The sequence below is a fragment of the Nannospalax galili genome, unplaced genomic scaffold, assembly GCF_000622305.1.
Source record: "Nannospalax galili isolate Female #2095 unplaced genomic scaffold, S.galili_v1.0 scaffold146, whole genome shotgun sequence".
NCBI classification, from domain to species: Eukaryota; Metazoa; Chordata; class Mammalia; order Rodentia; family Spalacidae; genus Nannospalax; species Nannospalax galili.
Genome location: NW_008357929.1, coordinates 6,183,630 through 6,210,601, shown reverse-complemented (window position 1 = coordinate 6,210,601; position 26,972 = coordinate 6,183,630). Strand labels below are relative to the sequence as shown.

The 26,972-nt window shown below is 44.0% G+C and overlaps 1 protein-coding gene across 1 annotated transcript; it reads right to left on the bottom strand.

Annotated features, from left to right (window-relative positions):
- Positions 1–6,965: 6,965 nt before the first annotated feature.
- Positions 6,966–23,499, bottom strand: Gsg1l2 (GSG1 like 2). Its single transcript, XM_017795008.1, is given in 6 exon segments — positions 6,966–7,224; positions 11,302–11,413; positions 12,339–12,491; positions 15,740–15,787; positions 23,192–23,363; positions 23,365–23,499. Coding segments are annotated over 6 exon segments (879 nt in total).
- Positions 23,500–26,972: the final 3,473 nt, after the last annotated feature.

Below are 26,972 nucleotides of genomic sequence, written 5' to 3'. Positions count from 1 at the left end.
GTGTGGAGAATCAGGGACTAACATGTGATCTGTATTCAACAAGTGGGTCAGGCTCATTACTAGGCTGCTTCAGTCTCTCCCTTCTTCCTGGCAGGTCTTTTTCTAATCGATGTTCATTCTCATTTTCTTCCCTCAGTTCATGGCAGAACCCAAACACAGGGCAGGTGTGGCAGAGGGATGGGGCTGTTCTGAACACAGGAAATGCTGTCTTCTTCAGGTCGTCTAGGTGTGGTGGTGCTCTTGGAGGCTGTAGCTGACAGATGTCGGGGCTGAATAAGGTGAAGGACATGTATATGCTTTTCTAAACAATATCATCCCTTACCTCCCATGCATGGTTTCTATGCTGACACACAGGGTCAGTTAGCTTACTATCTTCCTTCTGGTTGGAGCTAAGGCTTGCTTTGCTACACAAAACTGCTTCCAACAGATTCACTTTAGGCAGTGGGTGCCCCGTCCATGGAGGCCTTCATGCATGGAAGGATGGCTGGTGGAGAGGGAGATACAGGGGTTGGATGGAACTGGGAATTGTTGGGCCAGCCTCGCATCTGATGAAATTAATTGTCTGGAATATTATTCAGCCTTAAGAAAGAGAGAAAACATGGCACACAATATTAATAGACCTGAACACACTGTGTCTTGTAAAGTAAGCCAGTCACAAAAGACAAGTGAGATCCCTAGGGTGGTCAGTTTACAGAGATAAAAAGAATGCTGATTGCCAGGGACTGAGGGGAGACTGAAGAAGGGAGTTAATGTTTACTGGGGAAACTTCCCCAGCTGGGGAAGATGAAGAAGTTCTGGGTATGGTGGCAGATGCATCACTGCAGTGTGAACGTTCTTAATGCCACTGAACTGTGCACTAAAATGGTTACGAAGGTGATATTCCTGTTAGATGTATTTTAACCCAGTTTTTAAAAAAAAACTGGAAAGTGGTCTGATCTTCTTTGAGAGACAAGACCAGGATAAGGTGATGTTGTTCTTATGAAACTGAAACCATACCAGACCATTGACTGTGTAGTCATGGAAACAGCTACAGAAAACACATACAACTGTGTAAAGGGGTAATACCCGTGGTTCCTGGGTGGTGCCTAGTTCTTGGGAGAAAGCAAGATGGAAAGGACAGGAGGGAGAGAAGAGACTCTAGTTGTGTGTCTTACACTTCTTGTCCTTTCTCATAAAGGGAGACAAGTAACAAAGCATTTACTTCTGTTAAATCTGAGTGGTGGGCACAGGCACATGGGTATCCGCCTATTTCACATAATGTATATTAGAATAATTTCATAATTGAGAAGAAAAAGTGAAATAAGATAACCCAATGCAGAGAAAGATCGAATCAGATGGATTCTGTCTGAATTCCTGAGGCCTTTTCTGTCCTCCCTCCCCAATTCTCTTGCTTTTAAATTTCCACCTTTTTGGTCACTCACATGAGTGATTTAAGTTTCCTTTAATCTTCAGGTAGACTTGCAACTTTCCATTCTGCCTTTTCCTCCCCACTGCACACAACACTGAAGTTTTCCTGTGTTTGGCCTGGGGAATAGGCAATTCTGTCATGCCTGAGTCTCCCATCCAGGGCTTTATATATACATCCTTTGACTGTTTAAGAAATCAAAACGCTTCATGAACAAACCTAATTTCAGCCTCACTTTCCAGGCCTGCCAGCCTTATTGTGGGCTCCAAAGACACCCCTCTCAGTGGAGCTATAAGCCATGATTCCCAAAGGGAGCTCACCAGAAGAAGTACACCTCATGTCCACTCTGGGAAGAACTGGTCAAATGGACTCTGAGCCAATCAAGTCCCTTTAAGGTCAAATCCACATGCTATGCAAAAACAGTTGGCTCCCACTTGCTGGTTCCTTCATCTGTGAACCTCATTCATTCCTTCTCAGCCACCTCATGACAGCTGCATCTTTCCTTGGCACCTGGAAAGAGGGATATAGGACTCTTTCTCCCGAGTTCCCTGACCTGGTGGGGAAGGTCACTGAGGTCCAGATGGGGTTTCATTGAGTGATGGCTCATTGTGCAGAACAGTTGACACCTGGGCACTGCTTGTCTCCTGGTATAAGTAGATGCTGGCTGCAGGCCAGTTCTTCAAGCACTGGCCTCAGCAGGTATTTTTGCTAATACCAGGAAAGAAGTTCTAACTTCTTTCATCTAGGAGAAATGGGTGGTGCCTGTAACATTGTAGACACTAATAAAACTCACTGACATGTTAACCTAGGACAGAGATAGTTCAGGCTAAAATGGCTGATGGGTTGTATATTAGTCACTTTCCTGTTGCTGTGATAGAAACACTGACCGAAGCAATTTATAGAAGGAAGAGTTTATTTGAGCTTACAGTTCCAGGAGAATTACAGTCTATCATGGCAGGGAGGCATGGTGGCTGGAGGTGGCTGGAGCAGGAGCAGCAGAAGCTAAGCTCTCACATCATCACGCAAGTACAGGAAGCAAGAGAGCAACTGGAGATGTGGCAAGGCTTAAGAATTCTCTAAGCCCACCCCCAGTGATGTGCTTCCTTTAGGATAGTCATACCTTCTAAGACCGCCCCCCCCCCAAAAGAGCACCACCATCTGGGGATGAAATGTCCAAATATTTGGAACCTATGGGGGACATTTTCATTCAAACCACCATAAGTTGGCACCCCTTGATCCCTGCTCTCTCTGGGTCTTGGCCACTGGGCTTTTCACTATTGTCCCTCCAACTCATCTGCAAAGGCTTAGGACACCCCCCGGGCCCCCAAGTGTGTCTTCTGTGCCCACAGAACCTATGGAAGTGCTTAAACTTGGCAGCTGCTAATAGTTTGCCTTCCCACTGTGTTAACTGAGTGCCAGACCCTGTTCTATAATCTTCACGCTTCTTCACTGACACACCCAGTCCCCACAGTCATTCATATGGGTAGCATCATTGTTCCCACTTTGCAGAGAAGGAAAAAAAGGCATAGAAAGATTAAGTAACTCACACAAGGTCAGAGTGAGGAGCCAGTGTTCTGTTGCTGTGACAAGATACCTGGTCAAGACAACTTAAAGGAGGAAGGATTTATTTTGATGATGGTTTCAGTCCATGGCTGGCTGGTTCCACTGTTTCTTAGTGGTAGTCAGAGAAACATTGTGATGGAAGGGTATGCCAGGAGACCACTGCTCACCTCAAGGCAGCCAGGAAATAGAGACAGGAAGCAACGAGGAATAGTCACACCCCACCCCCAGTGACCTACTTCCTCCAACTAGGCCCCACCTTCTAATAGCCCATTCAGCTATTTGCTTATGGGTTAGCCCATTGATGAAGTTGGTGGCCTCATGATCCAATCACTTTTAACAGTGCTACTGGCTGGGGACCAGGTCTTCAATGAATGAAACTTTGGAGCCATCCAAATCAAAACAAGCAGATGAGCTGGCACATTCTTAATCATGAGCTGTTTTCCCATGAAATTATTTTTTAAAATGTTATCTGAGAGAGTCTATAAGCATATATATATCATATATACATATGGTATATATATAAGCATATATATACCATATATACATATATATGCAATTGTTAATCACTATTTTAGATGCTGGAGTATAAGGAGCAGTTCTTACATAGAGAAAATTATAATCTATAAAGGGGAACAGATATACAAAGATCATTTCAATACACTGAAGAATTTAAATGCAGCAGTGTCTGTCTTTTGGCAGAGACAGATGGCAATGACATGCCTTGGTTCTGTTTTTTGACCAGGGAGCAAACAGCCACTCTCTGAAAGCTCCCTATGCTGTACACATCTGGTTTAGATACTTTTCTCTTCATGTGTTCTACTTCAACACAACCGATTTTCTTTCTTGAGAAAGAACCTCACGGTGCACTTTTTGTTACTAACCCCAAACTCACTATCCTCCTATCTCAGAGCCGGGATTACAAGTGTGCACCATCACACCTGCCACACAACCAACATTTTAAGATTCTAAAAGGATGTGAAGTGCCCTTGGAGCTCAAGAATCTATTCGACTTGAGCTTCAGAGATGACCTTTCTGCTCTGATGTCTACATCAGTCACTGGTTCCTTTGACACCACTTTTGCTCACAGGTTCCAGAAAATTCATTTCTTCCTTGGCATCTCCAGCTGCGGTACCCCATATATTTGTTTACAAGTATCTCTTTGGGAACACTCTAGAGAGTTCCTTTTTCTCTCGGGGCAGATTAGACTCAAATCTACACACGATCCACCTGAATAGGCAGGTGACAGACCCTGTGAAAGAGCACACACATTGCACAAGCAGAGGCTGTTGGGCATCAGTCCTAGTGATCTAGGGGAGTAAAGTGCTGAGAACCCCAACAGGTATCTCTGAGACACACACATTTCAGTCAAAGCTACCAAGAACTGTAAAATAAAACACACATTCTGCTGGATTGACAATTTTTAGATGTTCAACTTGAATCACAAACATTAAAGAGAAGGAAAAAAAGGCATAGAAAGATTAAGTAACTCACACAAGGTCAGAGTGAGGAGCCAGTGTTCTGTTGCTGTGACAAGATACCTGGTCAAGACAACTTAAAGGAGGAAGGATTTATTTTGATGATGGTTTCAGTCCATGGCTGGCTGGTTCCACTGTTTCTTAGTGGTAGTCAGAGAAACATTGTGATGGAAGGGTATGCCAGGAGACCACTGCTCACCTCAAGGCAGCCAGGAAATAGAGACAGGAAGCAACGAGGAATAGTCACACCCCATCCCCAGTGACCTACTTCCTCCAACTAGGCCCCACCTTCTAATAGCCCATTCAGCTATTTGCTTATGGGTTAGCCCATTGATGAAGTTGGTGGCCTCATGATCCAATCACTTTTAACAGTGCTACTGGCTGGGGACCAGGTCTTCAATGAATGAAACTTTGGAGCCATCCAAATCAAAACAAGCAGATGAGCTGGCACATTCTTAATCATGAGCTGTTTTCCCATGAAATTATTTTTTAAAATGTTATCTGAGAGAGTCTATAAGCATATATATATCATATATACATATGGTATATATATAAGCATATATATACCATATATACATATATATGCAATTGTTAATCACTATTTTAGATGCTGGAGTATAAGGAGCAGTTCTTACATAGAGAAAATTATAATCTATAAAGGGGAACAGATATACAAAGATCATTTCAATACACTGAAGAATTTAAATGCAGCAGTGTCTGTCTTTTGGCAGAGACAGATGGCAATGACATGCCTTGGTTCTGTTTTTTGACCAGGGAGCAAACAGCCACTCTCTGAAAGCTCCCTATGCTGTACACATCTGGTTTAGATACTTTTCTCTTCATGTGTTCTACTTCAACACAACCGATTTTCTTTCTTGAGAAAGAACCTCACGGTGCACTTTTTGTTACTAACCCCAAACTCACTATCCTCCTATCTCAGAGCCGGGATTACAAGTGTGCACCATCACACCTGCCACACAACCAACATTTTAAGATTCTAAAAGGATGTGAAGTGCCCTTGGAGCTCAAGAATCTATTCGACTTGAGCTTCAGAGATGACCTTTCTGCTCTGATGTCTATATCAGTCACTGGTTCCTTTGACACCACTTTTGCTCACAGGTTCCAGAAAATTCATTTCTTCCTTGGCATCTCCAGCTGCGGTACCCCATATATTTGTTTACAAGTATCTCTTTGGGAACACTCTAGAGAGTTCCTTTTTCTCTCGGGGCAGATTAGACTCAAATCTACACACGATCCACCTGAATAGGCAGGTGACAGACCCTGTGAAAGAGCACACACATTGCACAAGCAGAGGCTGTTGGGCATCAGTCCTAGTGATCTAGGGGAGTAAAGTGCTGAGAACCCCAACAGGTATCTCTGAGACACACACATTTCAGTCAAAGCTACCAAGAACTGTAAAATAAAACACACATTCTGCTGGATTGACAATTTTTAGATGTTCAACTTGAATCACAAACATTAAGTTAGTTGCAGTTTTCTCCTTTTCTATTTGACAGTAAAATCTAATTTCAGCATAAGCAGATTGTTTATTATAAGCATATGGTTTTTAAAAATCAGAAACATGTTTACCAAGTATATAGGTACAGTTTTAAAAAATGATTCTGAGCTAGGGTGTGTTGAAGTTTGTTGGAATTTCACAGTCCGTTTTATTTCCCAAAACACTCTGTGTGTCTGACCATCTGTGGCTCAATCATCTGTTGGTGTAAAGCCCAAAATAGATTGATGAACATCGTAGCTGAACCCACCAGGAAACCCAGAGCACAACCCTGCCTCACACAAGGCCTGCGAGCTTGGCAGAGTTTATTTTTAGAAGCAAAAATGCCTGGTGATTTAATTTAAGCAGGACAATCCAAACATTTGTTCCACTTCACTGTGATAAGATGTTATTCCATTTGACTATGTTTTTATCTCCTTCTGTCATTTTACCATCCTTCCAAACTGCCTTTACTGTAAGTAGATATTATGAAATTCCAAAGAAAAGTGCTTTTATTTGTTTCTAAGCAGAAAGTGCTGCTCAGATGTAAGAAAAAATATTTTTAAGCAAGAAAATTCATTTAAAAAATTTCTAACTTCTTGATGAAAATTAAGATGCATAGGATGGGCACACATTTCTGTGTGGATTAGAAAAAAATATTCTGGGATTTTCTATTGTTACATCTGTGTGGGCAACACATTTTACATTCATTGTAAAAGCTGTCTATCCCATCTTCTTCTCTTCCCTGTAGAACTTTCATGATTCCTCTTCCTTTGGGAACTTTATTATACTCACTGTCAGGGAGTCAGAATAGTTGTTATCATCTATAAACATTATCTTCGTTAAAAATACTGGCATTTTAAGAGGCATGAGAGGCTGAAGCCAGAGATGTCTAATGGAGGTTGAGGTGGGTAGTGGAAGACTTACCTGTATCTTAGTCTTTTGAATCCCATCCCAGAAGTGTTCACTGTGTTTTCAAGTGCCTGACTCATCTGCATGTGCAGATCTGGCAGCCAAAAGCCACTGCCTAGCACACAGACACCTTGCCTGTGACACCTGAGGGTAGGTGCCCAAAAACCTTCGTGAGGACAAGTCCAGCAGGGCTGGGAGCAGCTCCTGTTTGCCAAACACGCTGTGAAGCCTCAGGCTGTGAGGTGTTGTGCTGTGGGTGACAACTGCCTTTCTGTGTCCTGGTCTTCTCTAAACATTCTGTGTGGGCTATGGTGTATCTGCTCATGGTGGCGACAGACACAGCCATGCAGAGGGCAAAGAATCCCCAGGCAAGGCTGCAACAAAAGTCATGGTTAGGAAAGGCCTGGACTATGACTCCAGAGCTGCCCTGGGGTCAGCCACCTTCTGAATCCCCTAGTGGGAACTTGCAGTTTGCATTCCAGGCCCCAGAGATGGTTATTGTGGTGTGGCTTAAGAGATCTGGTGTGGATTCCCTGTGCTTGGTTTGTACAAAAGCTTTGCTTAGTTTCTCTGTGGCCTGAACCCATGCCTTTACCTGTTCCCATCAGCTTCCTCATTGCTAGACTGGAATATCCTCAGTGCCATCTGTCACATGGGATTGCTGCAGAGAATTCGAGGAACTGGACAAGATAACATATGGGAAGGACTTAGCATAGTACCCTCTGTGCCTAGGTATAACTTATGGCTGTTGGTGCTAACTCAGGATGCTGGTGTTGAACCTGGCTACTCAGATCGTCTTGCAGGCTGGAAACTGCTTCCTTCTCAGATAATGGTCTGCACTTTTCTTCTTTTGTAGAACTCAGCACTGTATTGGAATCATAGCAATTAGCATCTGCTTCATGCTAAAGCGTGTCAGATGTTCACATTACCATAAGATAGAAGGGCTACATATGGACCAGGGTTCCTTAGAGAAGCTTAGAGAAGACCAACAGGAAAAGCTGAGCAGACACACATGTGGGTGAATGCTGATATTACTATATGAGGTGATGAACTCTGGATTCTCTAACGTGACCTTATAGCAGCCTCCCCACTTCACATATGCAGAGGCTGAGGCCAGGGAAGGTAAGCATGTCTATAGTCACCACTTAGAAAGTGGGCCGTCCTGCATTTGACTCTGGACCCCATAACCCTGACTGTTCGCTCGCTGGACTCTGTTGTGTCCTGACACTGAGACCAGGCTGTCCCTCAGCACTCTGGCCTTAATGTTTTCTTTAGCAGGTTTTCCTTATTCTGGTTTAAATGGAGGCAGGATGGGGAAATAGTCGGAATAAGCCCTGGCAGTGAATATGTTATTGGGTGGGCACTACCATTATTCATGGGAATGCTGTTTTATGCCGTTAGGTACATCTTAGGATGGGGGCATCCTTTTATGAAGACAATGGGCAGCTTTGTTGTTGAAGCAAATCAGATAAAATTCTGCCCATCATGGAAAATGGCAAGGGAGAGAGACTTCTAGGTTCAAATGAAAGACTGACTTCAAGAGCTCATTGTGACCCTCCACAGCCTACTGAAGGGACGGTATTAGACTATCAGTGTGAACTCACAGGGCCAAAGAGAAGGGAAGGAGATGTGAGAGGATTGAAGGCAATTTCCAGAGCAATGACTATGTCACAGGGGGTAGGCGCTCCACACAGTGTTTACAGGGCAGATCCCCCTGCCTGCCCCCTCCCCCAGGAGACAAGATATAAGTCTGTTGGATTTGCCCTACCGAGTCCTTGAGAGGCTAACACTTTGAGGCAGGCACACACACAGACACACACACTCAGGAAATTGAGTAAAAGTCTGAAGCTGTCTGGCTCCCAGATGTCCTCCATACCACAAACACTCCCCTACCTTCTGTGCCTAGGAGAACGCAGGCTTATTTTTCTTTGCACCTGCATGGGTGCAAAGGGCCCAGATTCAGAGACAGACAGCCTTGTGGAAGGCAAGGGGGAAAGTTGGTCTGAAAACAGGAGTTGCATGAAAAGGTATATATATGGATCAGGAAGCTGTTCTGAACCTTTCTCATACTTAACCCCAGAATTCATCAGCCAGACACATAAACTTACTCACTTCCTGCAGGTACCGGGTAATTCCCTCTGAAGACACTGAAGGGTTGCAGGAAAAGAACATATTGACACAATGTGTGTGTGTGTGTGTGTGTGTGTGTGTGTGTGTGTGTATGTGTATGGGATAGAATTTCCACATGAAGTAGATAGTGTCATACCCAAACAAATACACAGAGCTTACCAGTAGATACGTTCTAATCCTGCCCCAGAGCCTTCGGTTATCCTGAAATATGACTTCACAATCAAGGACACCAGTGTCTGAGGGAGGTCCAATAACAAACAGGGGTAAAGAGTTCCAAAGGAGAGAGAGCTCCAGAAACAAGACAGCAACAGGAAGGGAGACAGGAAGATGTTGCATCCACAAAGCAAGATCAGGAAAATAAACAACTAAACAGACAAAGAAGATCTCCTGGGAATTAAATGATCCAAACTAAGAATTCGATATTAAGGTTAGAAGAGAAGCAGAGGAAAACTTCTTAGAAAATATAAGAAAAAGAGAAAGGATAAGAAAAGTACTAATTAACCCAAATGATCTAATAGCTAGCTAACAAGAGTCAAGAGAACGGAAAACTGAGGAGAGGAAATAATGAGAGAAATAACAAAAGAAAACTTCTCAGGCTTGTAGGACACAAGCTAAGGGGCTTACCAAGCGTGTGAAAAAAATGGATGTGACAAAAAGAAAATTCCCACAGAGGAACATCTTGACATTTTTAAAAGGAAACAGCAGACCACGAATCAGAATGGTGATAAATTCTGGAGAGGACACTGCAGGCCAGAAGAAAACAGAGCCTTCAAAATTCCAAGGGAAAATCTTTGTCAACAGACTTTTCTGCATTTTGTTGAATGGTCAATACAGAGCATTGAATAAATTCCTTCCTGGATATGCAAGGAATTAAATAGTCATCTCTTAATAGATCTTCCAGCCAATCGTGCACAGTGCCAGCAAGGTCTCCTCAGAACTGAGAGCGCCAGTTGAGAGGGTGACCACTCACGTCACCAAAGTGGAATGGATGGTTATGGAGAAGCAATTGTGAAAAGGCCACAAGAAGAGTTAAAGAGAAACGTAAGGGTCACGGCATTAAAGACATAGTCTAGAATGGTGAGGGTGACCACTCACGTCACCAAAGTGGAATGGATGGTTATGGAGAAGCAACTGTGAAAATGAACATCTTCAGACTCGCAAGGCCACAAGAAGAGTTAAAGAGAAACGTAAGGGTCAGGGCATTAAAGACATAGTCTAGAATGGCGGGATGAGGGAGCCAGTGCTATTTGGGTTCTAAAGACAGGAAAATAACTATCAGCATCAAATAAAAATATAAAGGCAATTCTAAGTAAAAGGCTTTATTTGGGATAAACAAAGAATAAGAGTGAAACTAGAGACAGGTACAGTCAGGTGACACTCTGGCACATCTGGAGAACAAAGGAAAAGAGATTAGTCATTTTGTAGAAAGGCTGTTGGTACTGGCTGTGTCTGTCAGGTGAGTCATGATTGGTTAGTATCAGTAGTTGCTAGGTAAGAGTTGTAATCTTGGCGCTACAGTTTGGCCCTTTTGTAGTCTGGGATCAAGCATGAGACAGTGTGTTAGGTTGTTCAAATGGCTAACTATCCCTGTAGTAAACTGCTGTTTGGAAGATTTTCTTTGAATAGTTCTGGTTATTGGGCTCTCCCTTTGTGGGCTTTTTTAAAAACTCTATTTTATCAAGTTTTGACATCAGTGATTCCATTTTGAATCTGCAACTTTCTTGTAGTATTAAGAGACTTCCATGTAGGATGAAAAGTGTACAGGTACATCTAATTTTAAGACACAGTATTATTTGGAGGTCCATGCCAAAGAGAGGCTCCGGTTTGGGCTGCAGGTTCGAGTACTTGCCTAGTGTGTGGGAGTCCCTTGGTTTGATCTCCAGCACTGCAAAAATGAGAAGACACAAACCCCTGTGGTCTCACATGGTATGACTGAGTCTTTTTGTTAGAGGCAGAACTTACCTCTCATGGCCTTATCTTCGATAAAAACAGAAGCTGGGTCTCCCCCTCCATAAAATATTACGAGTTCTAGCTTGGACAATATTCCTCAACCCGTGTTTAAGAATGTACTAACTGCAACATCTCCATTTCTTTGAGGACTTTATAATTTGCCAGGTATTTTATAAATACAACCTCTTTAAATCTCTAAAAAATGATTGAGGCAGGTAGCTTCACTATATGGATGAGGGGACTGGGCTATAGAAAGGTTGTGATACCAGCCAACAGCCACAAGAATAGCAGGCACTGGTACTATGACTAACGGCTATTTTCCTACAAAACCGATGTCCATCTCTTTTGGTCTGCCAGCTCAAGCAACTTACCAATGGGACCAGCCAAATTCCCATGTCTGAGGCCGCCAATCTTCTGGTCCCAGGTTCACGGTGATTTGAAAAATAGTTGTATACATCATGTGGGCCACCATGTCTAGGAGCCCTGCACAAGGAAAGCTTCATGAGCCACAGTTAAGAAAACAACACAGTGGATAAGCTTGTCTACCCTCAAGTGCTGGATGTTGGGAGCACCCCAGCACCTGCACATCCTTACGATGTGTCCATACTTAGGCATCCTTAAACACGCCATCTGGCATCTCTTTCCCACAGTTGAAACTGAAGGGACATCCAGAAAAAGGCCTGGTCACAATCAAGAAGACCATAGTGGATGCTGAGACTAGGGCAGGAGGTTGGTGGTTTAGCTCTTTGCTATGAAGATCTAGAAACTGGATTTTATCTTCCTGCTCACTGATACTAAGGCTTGGGCAAGCTGTGCTGTGCTTATGAAACACATCAGTGATGTGGGCATTGGACTGATAGATACAACACAAACAGAGCTTTGTGTGATCAGCTGGAGACCTGGAGGAAGTCATACATTCGGGGTTTTTTCTTGGAGGAAACATCCACCTAAGGGACTTTAAGAGACTGAGCTAAGTTGTTATAAAATTTGCTTGGAGAACAGAGGTGGTATTAAAATAAATAAAAAGAGTTCTGTGTGGAATATTTATATCAAACAGGTAATAATTTTTTAAACACTAAAGTGTATATATTTGGTATATTCCTATTTGATTATCACCATAGCCTAGATATGACTGTTAACTCAGAGATGTTTACTAACTTGCCCAGGGTCTCATAGCTATTAAGTAGCAGAGGTCTGAACTTGGGAGGATTCCTAAATGTCACTCTCTTCCTGTGCCTATCTTTCTCCTTTTCAACATCTCTTCCACTCAGTGGGATCAATCCAATGATTGATCCAGAAGACCAGCTATTCCGTTGAACTGGGCAGTGACAGGAGGGAGCCAGCCTATTCTCTGTCTTCTCTGGAATGGGCTGGAGGAGCCTGCTCTGATGATGATGTTAGAAAATACCTGCAAGCGCCATAAGGATGGCCACTGAGGCATCCACCGTTTGCCAGTTGCACCCAGAGCTGTAACAACTCACTCTGGAGCCCAGGAGTAGGGCAACTGTCAGTATCAGAAAGATTTCCAAAACCTCAGCTCCAATGGAGAGCCACAGGACACCTACAGGCAGAAAGGAGAGTGACCCTGGGCATTCCAAATCCAGAACTGAAGGCTCAATTCTTTAATTTTGGTCACTTCTACATTAATCCATTTTTTTTTTGTTGTTGTTGCTACTAGATATTTTTGTAAAGTGAAAAGGTCTATTCAGCTCATGATTTTGGATACTGAAAAGACCAAACAGCATGGGCCTGTTTTTGCAAAAGCCTTCTTGGCTGTCTTATCTCGTGGCATGTCATTGTGATGGGACAATACACAGGAAGGAGAGACCATGGGTGAGACAGGAAGCCAGAGGGACATGGGCGAGGCCAGGTTTGTTCTTTTCTAATACCCTCTCATCAGAACTAGCTTGGTATCGCCTAGAAACTACATCAATTCCTCCTGAGCATTGCCCCAATGACCTCAAAAAGTCCCTTATCGCCTTTCAGCATCTTCACTCTGAGGACCCAGTCTCAGGAACTCCCTGTGGACACGCTAAACCATAGCAGCCACAGTGACATGAAAAGTGCCATCACAGCAAAGCTTTGGCGTGAAGACCACAGGTACCTCTGTTGAGTCCTGGGAAGTTGGCCGGTCAGCAGGCTCTCAGGACCTTATGTAAAGACTGCCCATAGTCGGGAAGAAAAACCTAAGCAAATGTTTCTGGTGGGAGATATGAAAGGTTTGAAGACCTCTACTCCTTTTAAAAAATTTTCATTGAATTTTTGTGAATTTTATACAGAACATCTTAACCATCTTTATACCCCCTTCCCCATAGTCCCCACTCCTTGAATTCATACATTCCATCATTTGTGTTAATATCATGTTAAGTTAGTGTCCCCAGATGTCCCTCAGTGCAAGTTCATCCACTGAGGTCTAGTCAGCCTATCTAGAGTCCCCCCTTTAAGATCAGTTCTTCCTCACCCAGCAGTAATCAGCTGGCAATAATTCTTTGATTAAGATTGGGGCCTGCTGTCCATTTCCACAATTCTGTGCTGGGATTTTGTCTGCTTGAGTTTGCATGGGCCTTGTGCATGCTGACACCATTGCTGTAGATTCATATGAGAAGGGTCCCAGGAGCCTGTAGGACTCCATTTGCATATGGTCATGCACCTCCTCCCTGGCTCTTACAATCTTTCTACCCCACCTTCTGAAATGGTCCCTGAGCCCCGGGTGGGTGGATTTTAATATAGGAGTCCTGCCGAGGACCCACACTCTGTAGACTTGTATTCTCTATGTTTTGGCTATTTGTAACCTTTGTGTTCCTGGCCCTCTGCTGCATGAGGGAGCTTCATTGGTGAGAACTGAAAGATGCATTAGTGTTCTCTTCATCCCTTGTTCTGTGTTCCGTGAGCCTTAGGTGTAGAGGTTGCATCATAGATGTGCCACTTAGGCTCGGGCAATTCACAGACAATGTCTGTGTGTGACCAGTTGTGGAGCTCTGTAATAATTTCTGATGGTTGAAAAAGAAGTTTCTTTGATGAGTGGTGACTGGGATACTTGTTTGTATTTTTTTTTTTTTTTTTTTTTTTTTTTTTTTTTGGTCTTTTGGAGACAGGGTCTCCCTGTAGCCTCAGCTGGCCTGAACTCACTATGTAGACCAGGCTGGCCTTGAACTCACAGAGATCTGCCTGCCTCTGCTTCCTGAGAGCTGGGACTAAAGGCACGCACCACCACACCTGGCTTTTATCTGTAAATTTAAGGATACATATTTTGTACATAGTAAGAAATTATATTTGTCTAGGGATGTGACAACCTTGGGGTTTTCTCTAAGACTATGACCTCTCCAGCTATGTGTATCTGGCTAGGTTTACAGTACCACACATGAGTTTCCTTCCACTGAGTGGGCTTTAAGTCCTATTAGGTAGCTGTTGATTACCCCCAAGATAAAAGTGTCACTACTGCATCAATGTCATTTGCTACGCATTGATGTGGTTTTTAGGTCTTGAAGCTGGGGTTAGATCATTGATTGATGTTTTTCCTTACCAACTTGGGCAGTACTCTCCAAAGCTATGAGAGTTAACATTCAGGGAGGTGGCTTCCAGGTCAGTTCCAGCTCCATTGCTCCAAATCCTGTGTCTAAAGTATGTCCTGTCTTCACCAATAGGGTCTTACCTTCAAATTCTGGGAGGTAATCAAGGACTATGGCAATGGTCTGTGTAATTTTGAGAGTCTCTTGGACTACCCTGGCTAACAACTCAAAGGAAGGGTTCTCCTGTCTGGTACTGTTTTTTTTTTTTTAATGTAGCCTTCAGCTGTATACATGGACTTATGTACAGACATTGCATATGTAGTTTTCAGTAGGTTTTTGGACTAATACAATTTCCTCTGTTTTTTTTATACTAGCTAGGCACTATTATCTCTCTTCTCTCTCTCTTTGTCTTATCCTCCCTCCCTGCCCTCCCCATTTAAAGTGTCCCCATTTCACCTTGATAATTCCTGTCTGCTGTGGTCCCACCGCTCTTGAACTCCTTCCCCTTTATCCCCATGGTTCCTTGTATAGCTCTCTCTCTCCCCTCCCATTTAACTACCCCCATTTAATACATTTCTCCTTTAGTAATACCTTTCTACTACCATTCTTCTCTCTTGGGTCCCTTCTTTCACTTTACCTCCCTGATTCTCTTCTATTTTCCTAGTTCCTGCAGTTACAACAGGATATATACTCATATATAAAGATTTGGTGCTAGGATCCACAAATGAGGGAGAATATATGTCTTTTGTTTTCCTGAGTCTGTGTTACTTCACTTAGTATAACAATTTCTAGTTCCATCCATTTACCTGTGGATCTCCACTCATTAGCTTAAGAGTTAAGGAGTTATTTTGATTCTGATAGGGGATATTGTCTCTGCCCTTTTAAAGAAGATGTATAGAGGCTGGAGAGATGACTCAGTAGTTAAGCGCATAGACTGCTCTTGCAGAGGACCTTGGTTCAGTTCCCAGTACCAACATGGTAGCTAACAATTGTCCAAAACTCCAGTTCCAGAGAATCTGATGATGCCTTCTTCTGGCCTTCATGGGTACTGCACACATGTGTGGTGCACTTACATACATGCAGGCAAAACACTCAAACACATAATATAAAAATAAAGAATATTTAAAAAATATAAAGAGCACCAGGCATGGTGGCACACACTTTAATCCTGGCACTTGGGAGGCAGAAGTGGGCAGATCTCTGTGAGTTCCATGTCAGCCTAGTCTACATAGTGAGACTCTGTCTCTAAATAAATAAATAAATAAATAAATAAATAAATAAATAAATGGTATGGAATTACCTTGATCCTCAGCTGGCACTAGCCTCGAGAAACTTCTACATTGTTCACCTAAAAGATAAAGAGAACACAGTCAAGTATTTGTCCACACACAGGTGAAGAGAATAATAAAAATGTGGTTTGTATATACAATGGAATTTTATTCAGTGGTAAAAAAAATGAAATTTTGTAGGAAAATGGATGGAACTGGAAAATATTGTTTTAAGTGAGGTAACCCAGCTCTGGAAGACAAATACTATGTATTCTCCCTCTATTGGGATCTGAGCCTCTTACTGTTAAATATGCATGTCTGGTGTAGATAACTAAGATTAAAGGCAGGGAACTAGAAAGGATGTCTTGTGACTGGAAACAAAAGGGGAGGGGGAGGGGAAGGCAATGGAGTGGAGGGGAAGGGTGAATGCTGGGGGCCAAAGGGTACAATGGGGAAGGGGGGCAGGGAGACCAGGGGGACAGAGTAGGAAGTCAACAGTGACAGCAGCAAAAGGGTGACACACAGCATGTGGCATTTAAGTCCCAAAGGCAGGGCTACTGTCCTATTCCTACCATGGTCAGAAGCCACAGGAAGTTCCCCAACTCCCCCAGCCTGGCTTTTTTCATCCTCAGATAGCTATAATAAGTTTGCCTTATACATCTTTGTGTTGAATTACTGATAAAGGCAAGCACAAGTATCTCTATTTTACAGATTTGAAAGCCAGGCTCAAATGAATTAGTCCAGTAAAGAATTTAAAAGGGGGAGTCTTCAGGACTGGAGATGTAGCTCAGTAGAGTGCTTGCCTAGCATTTGCAAGGCCCCATGTGCTGTTCTTAGTACTGAAAAAAAGTAAAATAAAGTAAAATAAAGTGGGTGTTTCCTACCTGAGGCTTGGTAACTTTTCCCACATCACTATTCTACCTAATGCTTGGAGGAGTTTATTTGTTTTCTACTAAAACAAAATACCAGAGTCTGGATACTTTTTGAAGAAATAACTTTGTGTGTTTTATTTTTATTTTCGTCTGTAAGAGTGTATTGCCCAAATGTGTATAAGTGCACCTGTGTCGTGCAATGCCCATGGAGGTCAGAAGAGGGTGTTGGATTCCCTGGAACTGGAGTTATTGGAGGTTGTTAGCTGCCATGTGAGTGTTGGAAGTTGAACCCCGGTCCTCTGCAGGAGCAGCCAGTACTCTTAACCGCTGAGCCATCTGTCCAACCCCAGTTTGTGTTTCTTTTAAGTTTACAGTTCTGTTAAGAGCACTAGCTTCTGCTTGACTCCAGTGAAGGCCCTCTAGCTATGTCACACATGGCAGGAGGCATCGTGGTAGGAGTGGCCTAGGAGGTAGAGAACAGTCACATAGTAGGACAAGAGGTCCAAGACATCCACTCTCTTGGGAGCTAACAGGGTCTCAGGATAACTTTGTTGATTCCTTCTGAGAATTAACAAAAGTCTAACCATCTTTCAGTAGGGTCCACCTACTGCCTCACCACCACCACATTAGGAGCAGGCTCAACAATGAACCTGCGGAGCGTCAGATGACATCCCAACTACAACAAAGAGTAAGTGTCCTTAGTGTGAGGAGAGCCATCTTTACCTGCAGGGATAAAAGAGAAGCCAGGAACAGGGCAAAAGGCAGGGCACAGAGCATAAGGAGACTGGCTGAACAGATTAAGAGAATTCACCATAGCTTAGAAGGGCGAGCTTAGCTTGGGCCCAGAGAGTCAGATCAGAGTGACCCCTTGATTAATGTGAATCCTCAGAAATGGTGTTCCTTTTGAATAAAGCCAGCAGGATTAAGAGGAAAAATCTTTATAAATCCTATGAAGCCAGAGAAGCGAGTGTTACATAGCTTGGCAGGACTTGGACAGCCAAGCAGTATGGCAAGCCAGCCCTAGGAGAACGTGTCCAGATGCTGGGTGCCTGACTCTGCCATCCTGCCTCCTGCCCTGGCCCTGGCAACAACCCCTGGGGGTGCCCAGGTTCCTCTCTGTGTGAATGCTCTGAGTTTTGCAGAACAGCACAGAATCTAGTCAGCACTTTTCATTGATTCAGGGGTCTGCCGAAGGAAAAGAACATCTATACATCACCTCTACCGGGGACTGTCATTCCAGAGTGTAGAAAGAGAGGTGTGGTCTCCCTTTAAAGAAAAGCTGGGTTTTGTGAAGGAAGAAGGGGATCACTGGAGGGTGTCCTGAAACAGCTCCAGGCAAAGGTTTCTGGGGAGGGTGGACTTGTAAGGAGGTGAGCTGATTCAAAAAGGAAATGATTCCTCAGTGGAGTCCCATGGGCAGGAGAACCGGGGTTTTGGCACTCTCACAAGCTCCTTGCCTGGACTTAGGAGGGTCTTTTCAGGAGCAGAGCCTTTACTTCCTGTTCCATTCAGCCTTCCTTACCCCTCCTGACCCTGTCCTTTGCACTCCCTTCCACTTACTGCTGCTCCTACCCTTGCTTTCTTGAGCCCCCAAACTCCCTAAGTGCCTGTGATGTTAATCTAAGTAGACAGTGTTTGTGAGGTGTATTCTGAAAAAGCAAAGGATCTGACTGTATTGGGCTCCCAGGAGGACGTGACCTCAAAGCTGAACTGAGCTCTAAGCTTTAACTAAGATGAAGTTCATGTCCCTGGCAATCCTGGCTGCTTCATCCAATCCCGCTGCCTCCTCTTATAAGCCATTTGTGTTTGTATCTGCTGATAATTAGCTTTGACTCACCCTTTAATGTGTTTAGTATCAATTCATTAAGTAAAAATTGAATTCTAAACTTCTTGTATTGGGTATATCCTGCAAAACATGGAAATAAAAACTCTTTTTGGAATGGTGTAGCATGTGCTGGGAAGATGTTCTTCTCCTTTCTTAATAAAGCAATGCAATATGGCAATATTTAGAAACCCCAACTTTATACTATACTATGTAGTATATAGTATACTATAGCTATGTGAAATGTAAGCAGAGGAGCTTTAGATACATGAGCAAAAGTGTATTCACGACATTTATTACAGTGGCTGCCCTCTAGCCATGTTAATAGGAACTGTGGGGTGGTACATGGTCAGGGCAAAGATTTCCTGCATTCAAGGTCCAAGTTCATCAGTATCTAGTGCTGCAATATGGAACGGGGCTCTTGAGCATGCATGACTCAGTTTTCTTACCTTATATTATCATGTAACTAGTATAACTATAACTATATATGACTCTATACATTTCTTCTGTGGTTAATGAATTTTGGAAAACACTGGGATACGTCATGTTAATCAGGTTTCTAGAAATTCCTAGATATTTTCATATATTAATGGGATTCTGAGTTTCCAAGAAGAGAATAACATAAGCAATAATTTCCATCCAGACTTGTCTGAACATCAAAACTGCTTGTGTGCTGGGCATGGTGGTGCATGTCTTTAATTCCAGTACTAAGGAGGCAGAAGCAGGTGGATCTTTGTTGAATTCAAGACCAGCCTGGTCTACATAGTAAGCTCCAGGCCATCCAGGGTCATACAGTGAGACCCTATCGCCCCCTCCTCCCCCCACGCAAAAACAAAACAAAATCTTTTTTTTTGTTTATTTTCTACAGAGACCATCTGGAAAGAAACTCTGTGGAGTGAATTTAGGAGCATCCAATAAGGCCCCTTTTAAGGCTTCTTTCCATTTTGAACTCAAGAACAGAGATGAACATAAATTGGGATGGAGTCAAAAAACCCACCCTTTATTTCCACTTGGTATTGAGCATGAATCACTGAGAGCATTTAGCTCTCCTTAGAATTCAGCATGTGTCTAGATGATGTAGGACAGACCCTCCAATGAAGGGGGTGTGCATGTATGTGTGTGTGCATGCATGCGTGTGTGCATGCATGTGTATGTGTGTTCCTTAGGCTGGCATGGGGGCTTCCTCTAGAGGAAGGAGTCCAAAAGAGCCTCACACAGTCTCTGATCTAGGCTCCTGTTCTAGGCTAAGAAAGACCCCCCCCCACACACCTACACATACATACAAGCTGGGTAACAACTCTTTGTCAGAAGTCTTGAGGATAGTTTGTACCCACTACCAGCCTAGTGTTGCTGTGACTATGGGCCACACACCCTATGACATGGATATCACCAGTTGGCACCTGTTTCTAGACCTCCCTAACTGTCCAGTTCCACCCACCTTTCTTCAAGTCCAGCTAAGGTAGTCTCCCTCACATGAAAAGCAGTGAGGAGAGCAGCTCCCATGTCTCCAATTTTCTATCATACCCTAAAGTTCAAGTTGATACCCCTCCTGTCCTTGGTGTCACAAATAGTATACCAAGGTCAATGTTAGCCCAGTGCTGGGGAGATGGAGACAGTAGATTTCCTGGGGCTTGCTAGCCAGCAGGCCTGGCCCAATTGGTAGGCTCCAGGCCAACAACAGCACTTCCTGAGGATGACGCCCGAGGCTGTCCTCTGGTCACCACATATATACATAAATACCTCTCCCACTCCTCCATAAGCATACTCAGACACATACATGCCAGAAATAGATGTGGTGGCTTGGTACAGTGGCTACCTCCTTTATGAAGCCTTCCTTACACCTAGACATGTTCTTCATTTCCATTACCACGTTGCAGATGAGCCTCCATTACAATCATCATTCTGTTCTTCCTTGTTTCAATTTCTGTTAGACATTTTCCACTGAATGTTAGCTCTCAGCACTGTGACTTCTTCTCTGTTAAATTCTCACATTCACCTAGCCCTGTGCTGGCACAGAAATGTTTTCTAGTGAATATGTTCCATAATACATTGATTGCCTTCTATCTTTTCTGTGTCCTGGGCCATGAATCTCTCATTTTAGTGGATGTCATAGTCACCAGGGAAGCCTATTAGAAATATGGACACTTTGGGACTGAAGAAATGGCTCAGTGGTTAAGAGCACTGGCTGCTCTTGCAGAAGTCCCAGGTTTGATTCCCAGCACCCACATGGCAGCTTACAATGGTTCTTAAATCCAGTTCTAGGGGATTCGATGCCCTCTTCTGACCTCCGTAGGTATTTCACAACACGGGTGCACTTACATAATGCAGGCAATATACTCACATAAAATAAAATAAAAATAAAAAGAGATATGGCTGCTTCTAGATAGAATAGACCAGCATAAAAATACTACTACTAATGATGGTGAGAAAAGCAAAGGCAACCCAAAACTCCAGGAAAACCAAAAAGTGGTACATATAATAAATACATCTTTTTGATGCTAGAATGAGCAACATGGTCAAAACAAATTACTGGTTTACCGATTTAAATAAAACAGAAATAGCACTTTCCTAGGAAGATGGTAAAATTTATGTGGGATACTGTCCTGAGAAAGTGTGAAATTCTGTTTATTATAACATTAAGTCAATAGAAAATGTCTAAAATGAAGACAACTACTTCTGTTCTCTCATATGGAAACAAATTAAAAGGAGTTTCCCTTGAAAAGAGCCAAGGAAGGGACAGGGGATGTTGGTTTTACTTGTAAGCCTTTCAGAATGAGCTGACCTCTTATTTGTGCATAAATAGTACCTCAGCTAAAACTTAAAAAAAAAAAAAAGACTGATTTCTACACTCCAATCCAGACCTATTGAGTGAGAACCTCTGGGGCTGTGTGCCTGCTGTTTTGAAGCTCCCAGGGTGAGTCTAATTCACACCATTTGATAACATGTATTCACATTATACACAGCTGTGGAGACGTCATCCAGCAGTCCTCAGATGCAGACTTGGAAAGGGAATAAAAGTTCTTAAGCAATTCACTTTTGGGTGCGGTGCCTACAGTTTCCAAACAAAACTCTGGGACTATCTTGGGAGCCTTGAGGACACAGGGTCACCAGCCTCTTGAAACTGCATGTGAAGGTTTTAAGAGTGTGGACTTCTACAGAAGAGCATTCCCAAGAAGAGAGGGTTTGGGAGCCCCTAACCCCAGTAGTCTTAGCTGCAGGTATCACTGCTGTGCCTGCACGGCACTTAAAGCAAAGGCCGCCCACGCTGACCTGGATGCATGGGAGGCTAAAGCAGGGCGTTTGGCCCTTGGTGGCCCCATCGGGGGAGGGCTGGACATGGCTGTGCTGTATCTCAGAGCGTTGGTTCTGACTGCTGTTTGCTCGGGTCACAAGAATCATTTTTCAAATGTCATGAGGATGGGAAAAGAAAAGGAAACTAGAAACTCCAGGAAAAAATAAAAATCTGTACAAGAACTGTAGTAAGCTCAACATCAAGGAAAGAAATGGGGACTGTTGGGGCAGCCTCCCCTTTTTGCCTTTGGGAGTTTTGCTTTCAAAGCAAAGAGGCACATGCCCTAACCCTGAGGATGGGCTTACAGTCAGCCTACCTAAAACAAGGGTGGCATCCATCCCTCCCTCTTCACTGCTAATGCTCTTTTCTGGGAAATGTGCTCCATATGCTAACCTTCCCCTCCTGTCTTCTCATTCTCCTTTCTTCACTATTTGCTTTGCAAAGCCCCACCTTCAAACCAATGGGAGCTCAGAAGATGCCGATGAGTTGGGGTTGAATAATATGATAGGAAAGGGTTGTGCAAGTCGAAGTTCTCTGAGCCTCTGTTTACCTGCTTGTGAGTTGTAGGAATGTAGGAATGGTATCTACTTTGCAGGTTAATTTCAAGGATTGCCTGAGATGAAGGTCTAACCTGTTAAGGGCTGTGCTTGTGATAAATGTGGTAGGTGATCTAACAATGCTAAAAGCCTGTTTTTAAAGATAACCTTTTGCCCGGGTGTGGTGGCTCATGCCTTTAATCCCAGCACTTAGGCGGCAGAGGCAGGTGGATCTCTGTGAGCTCAAAGCCAGCCTGGTCTACATAGTGAATTTCAGGCCAGCTGGGGCTGCAGGGAGACCCTGTCTCAAAAAGACCAAAAAAAAAAAAAAAAAAAAATAAAAAAAAGAAATAAAAGAAAAGAAAAGAAAAGAAAAGAAAGAAAAAGATAACCTTTTGCACTTAAAAGTGCAAAAGAAGGGACTGGAGCGATGATTCGGTAGTTAAGTGCCGGGTGCTCTTGCAGAGGATCCATTTGATTCCCAGCACCCACATCAGCAGCTCACACCTGTCTATTACTCTAGCTCCAAGGGATTTAGCACTCTCTTCTCGTCTGGCCTCTATGAGTACTCACACACATGTCACACACACACACACACACACACACACACACACACACACAGAAAATTAAAAAAATAAAAAATGCAAGAGAAATTTTAGGGATACAGTTTAGAGTTGGGTGAGGGTCACTTTTGATTCTTCAGGGTTTTGGTGACAGAGACAAATGGTAAAACACTAGCGCAGTTCACTAGTTACTTCATTTGTACACTAACTCTAGGGGATAAGCATCTCAAAGGTCCCCATTTTATAAATGAGAAAACTGATACTAAAAGTGAAGGACTTGCTCAAGGAGACAGTCCACGGCAGAGCCAGAATTCAGACTCACACAGTCTGACTCCAGAGCCCCTGCTCCTGGCCACCACACTGCCCCCGCCACCCTGGGGATCCACAGGCTGCACTCACCTGTGCTGCTGAGGATTTCCTCACAGGACTCCCAGAGCCCTGCATGGAACATTCGTTGGATGAATTTGTCATCCCCTGTCTCCCAGATGTACTGGACAGCCTGGTCATCACGTCTTCTGCCACTGCTGCTGCTGGTTCTCCCGAAGTGAATGCAGTTCAACCCCCACAAAGGGGTCCTGGCACAGTGGTAGTGTCATCCTCTGGGTTCCCTCATACCAGTGGCTGCTGCCCATAGCAATGAGGGAGATGGCAAGGGCCAGGTAGATGGAGAGGAGAGTCAACACCCACTGCCACCTGGCCCTAACCATGGCAGAATGAGGCTTCCAGAAGCAGGACAAGCTGGGATCCCCTTGTCTCTGCTGCATCCTGGCCCCCATTCCCCAGTCCTGCCATCTGGCATCCTGATACAGTTTCCTCACACTCCCCCAGGGGAACCTGAGCTTGCAGCGTCTGTCCATGTAAATACTGTGGCCCGAGACAGTCTCCTGTGGAAAGGCAAGAGCCAGCCCTTCAGTCCTCCCCAAGATGGATATGTGCAAGGGGCATTGGTTTATTTTCTAGCTTTGTGGTAAAATATACATAAAACTTACCATTTTAAGCATTAAGAATACAGTTCAGTGGCATTAAGCAGTTACACTGTTGTGTGACGATTGCCACCATCCCCTTCCAGAATTCTTTTCCACTTGCAGAATTGAAATTCTGTCCCCGTTAAACAGCTCCCCATTCTGTCTCCTCCCAGCCCCTGGCAGCCTCTATTCAACCAGTGTTTCTGACTTTCTATGCAAAGCCTCATAGATGCGTAAGCATACGGGATTTGTCCTTTTCAGTCTGGCTTATTTCACATGGTGTAATGTCCTCCAACTCCATCATGTTGTGGCATGAGCCAAAGTGTCTTTAAAGCAGAATGGTGTTCTGCTGTGTTTATTCTATCACACTTTGTTTGTTCATTATCTCTTAATAGATGCCTGCATTGCTTCCCCTCAGGCTATTGTAGAGGACATTGGTTTTCACTGGATGAGCCAGCTCCACCCTAAGTTCTGCAATTGAGTAGGGTCCTCAGTGCTAAATTTTACAACATGGAATCTTAAACTTTATTAGTCCACAAAGAATTAGGTTTCCTTATGATATTTGTTTTTAATGTTTCTTGTCCCACCTTCTTCTTCACCCCTCCCCTGTCCTCATTTCCCCAGTAACCTCTTTTCTAAGTCCATGGCACATGTGACCATTTGTCCTTTCCTCCAACTCAACACTTCTTGTTTCCCCATCTGGTTTTATAATCTATTCCACAACCTCTTGTTTACATACATGTACATATCAACTATTAGGATCTGCATATAAGACTAAGCATGTAAGGAACATGGGTCTTGAGGACTTATTAGGCCTGTTTCTTGCCCAGTTCTAGGAAAGAGACTACAGAAGACAGGGGCTTATTCTGGAGGCTCCAAGCTATGCAAGCTATGGGCAGTTTGCCTCAGGACCTATGTATTATGCAGAATGGGGAGAGACACGTGCTCCACCTGCTGCAAAAATATCACCGTCCTGGGGACTCAAAGCCAGCAGACAGAGCCCTCAGCACCATCTCTCATGCCCCCACTGAGGGGTCACTGGCAGGAGCACTGATGCTGAAGACCCTTAAGCAGCTTTTCAGATGTGTGACAGGGCAAAGCTAGACACTGTTCCTTGATGGTCACATCCAGGATGGGGTTGGGAAGGGATGTGGAGCCTCCCAGAGAAATCTGACTTTTATTTAAGTCTCAGGAATAAAACAAACCCAAGAAACAAGTCAAATACTATGAATATGGGAAAAGAAAAGGCAATTAGAAACTCTAGGAAAAGTAAAAAGCTACGTAAGAAAGGTAATAAAGCCTAAAGGCAGAAAACACTGGAGTGAGTAGAGAACAGTCTGTGTGGCCTCAGAAACTTGTAGGCTCCTGATCACGTGTTGGGTCATTCTGAAGACCTCCAGATGCAAATAGGCAGCAACATTTGCTTTAGCCTCACTCTACCTGTTCTTCCCTGTTTCAGAGTCCGAGGACATGTACTCTATGCTCTCAAAGGCCTTAGGAACCACAGGATTTGAGTCCAGTAGTTGCTCTCATGGAAAGAAGGTTTACCATATTTTGTCACTAGATGGCATCCATCCAACAGGTAGAAAAATTGTGTGCAGACCAAAGCATGTGCTAAAAATGTTTTTGAGAAACATTCAAAGAAATGAGATGGAATATGCTCGCAGAGTAGACATGCTCTCCCAGAATGCAACCTGGAGGCTTGTCCTTCATCTGCAGTCACGGAGTATCTTTATAGCCACATTCAACAGACCACAGCCTATCACATGGGGACCTCCCTCCCTCCCTGTCACTTCATCCCATTCTCTGTGGGCCAATGAGATGACCATGCTGACTCTACACATCTCCATAAAAGCCCATCTGGGAGCTCTTTGTTCAGACTGAACATTTTACTATTGAGGTTTGAAGTCTTGCTATATGGGGTTTTTAAGGTTTATGGGGATTTCTGTTAAGTGGTACTCACCTGCTTTCCCTAAATGCATTTAATGTTAACCAAGATGAGCTATGGTTTGACCTAAATGTTAAAAAAATGAAGGGAGGAAAAGAGAGGGAGGGAGGAAGAGAAGGCTTGGAAACTTACTTTTCTTGCCTCTTGTCCTGACATTTCATTCCATCAGGTCACCTTCCACCAAAACCTCCAGTTTGGGAGGCTGGGAAAGTTAGAAGAGGGTGCTGGGAGCTGGCAGGGAGAGGTGGGGTGAGGGGTACCAAACTGAGCCTTCGGGGCAGAGATGGGCCTGTTAGAGAACAGGAGCTCACTCTGAGGAGAGCAGGAGGAGTGGTTCCTGACTAGGTAGCTGTAGTCAGGTGCCTCTGGCCAGAAGACTGACCCTTGCAACCTGGCTCTGCCTTTGACATGCTGTGTGGCTGTTGGACAAGCAACCTCACCTCTCTGAACCCCAATATTTCTCAGTCATCAAATGAAGAAGCAATTGTGCCTTCGAGGGGTTACTTATGAGTTCAAATGAACTAGGTCAGGGGATGAAAGGCTTTGCAAATGTGAGAAGTAGAAATTTGTTGATTAGTAAGTATGGTTCACAGATATTGTAAACTATCTGCCAGGTGTGCAGAGCAAGTTGTGTTCACAACACAATGCCTGCTCAAAACAAATGGGTATTCGAGAGGAGGGAGCATCACAGCACTCCATGCTTTGTTTTGCTATTGTGTGGGGCTAACCTATCCCTGAATAGGTTTTTTTCTGCAGTCCTTGGGTGGGGAGATGCTGTCTCCTTCCTGTAACGGTGGCATATCAGGGTTCAGAGGAGGCTCTGCCTCTGTGGCTAGCCCCATCCCAGTCTAGGAAAGCTTGATGCCTTAGAAATGCCCCCTTAAAAGCACCCACCTGGCAACTAACTTCAGGCCCATCCTCCCCAGCTGCCCAAACTTCACCTAGGTCCAGTGCACTGAGCAGAATCCTTAGGATAGAAATCATGCCTGACTTTTTCTTCTGGGCCCGCTGAGGAAGTCCCAGGACACACAGCCGTCTTGAAGAAGGTCTGGGAAAAATCTCCCAGATTTTAGGAGGGGCAGGCGGGGGATGAGAAACTTGGAGATTCGGTAGATCGCTCTAGAGCAGCTCAGACACAGCGCAGCATGTAGAGGACTTGTGCAAACACTTCCTCTCTGGACAAAGAGGAATGCAGGAGGCCTCAGCCTGTAGTACATCTCGGACTGCTGGAGGGATGTGCACGCACTTGTGAAAGGGCGCCAGGAAG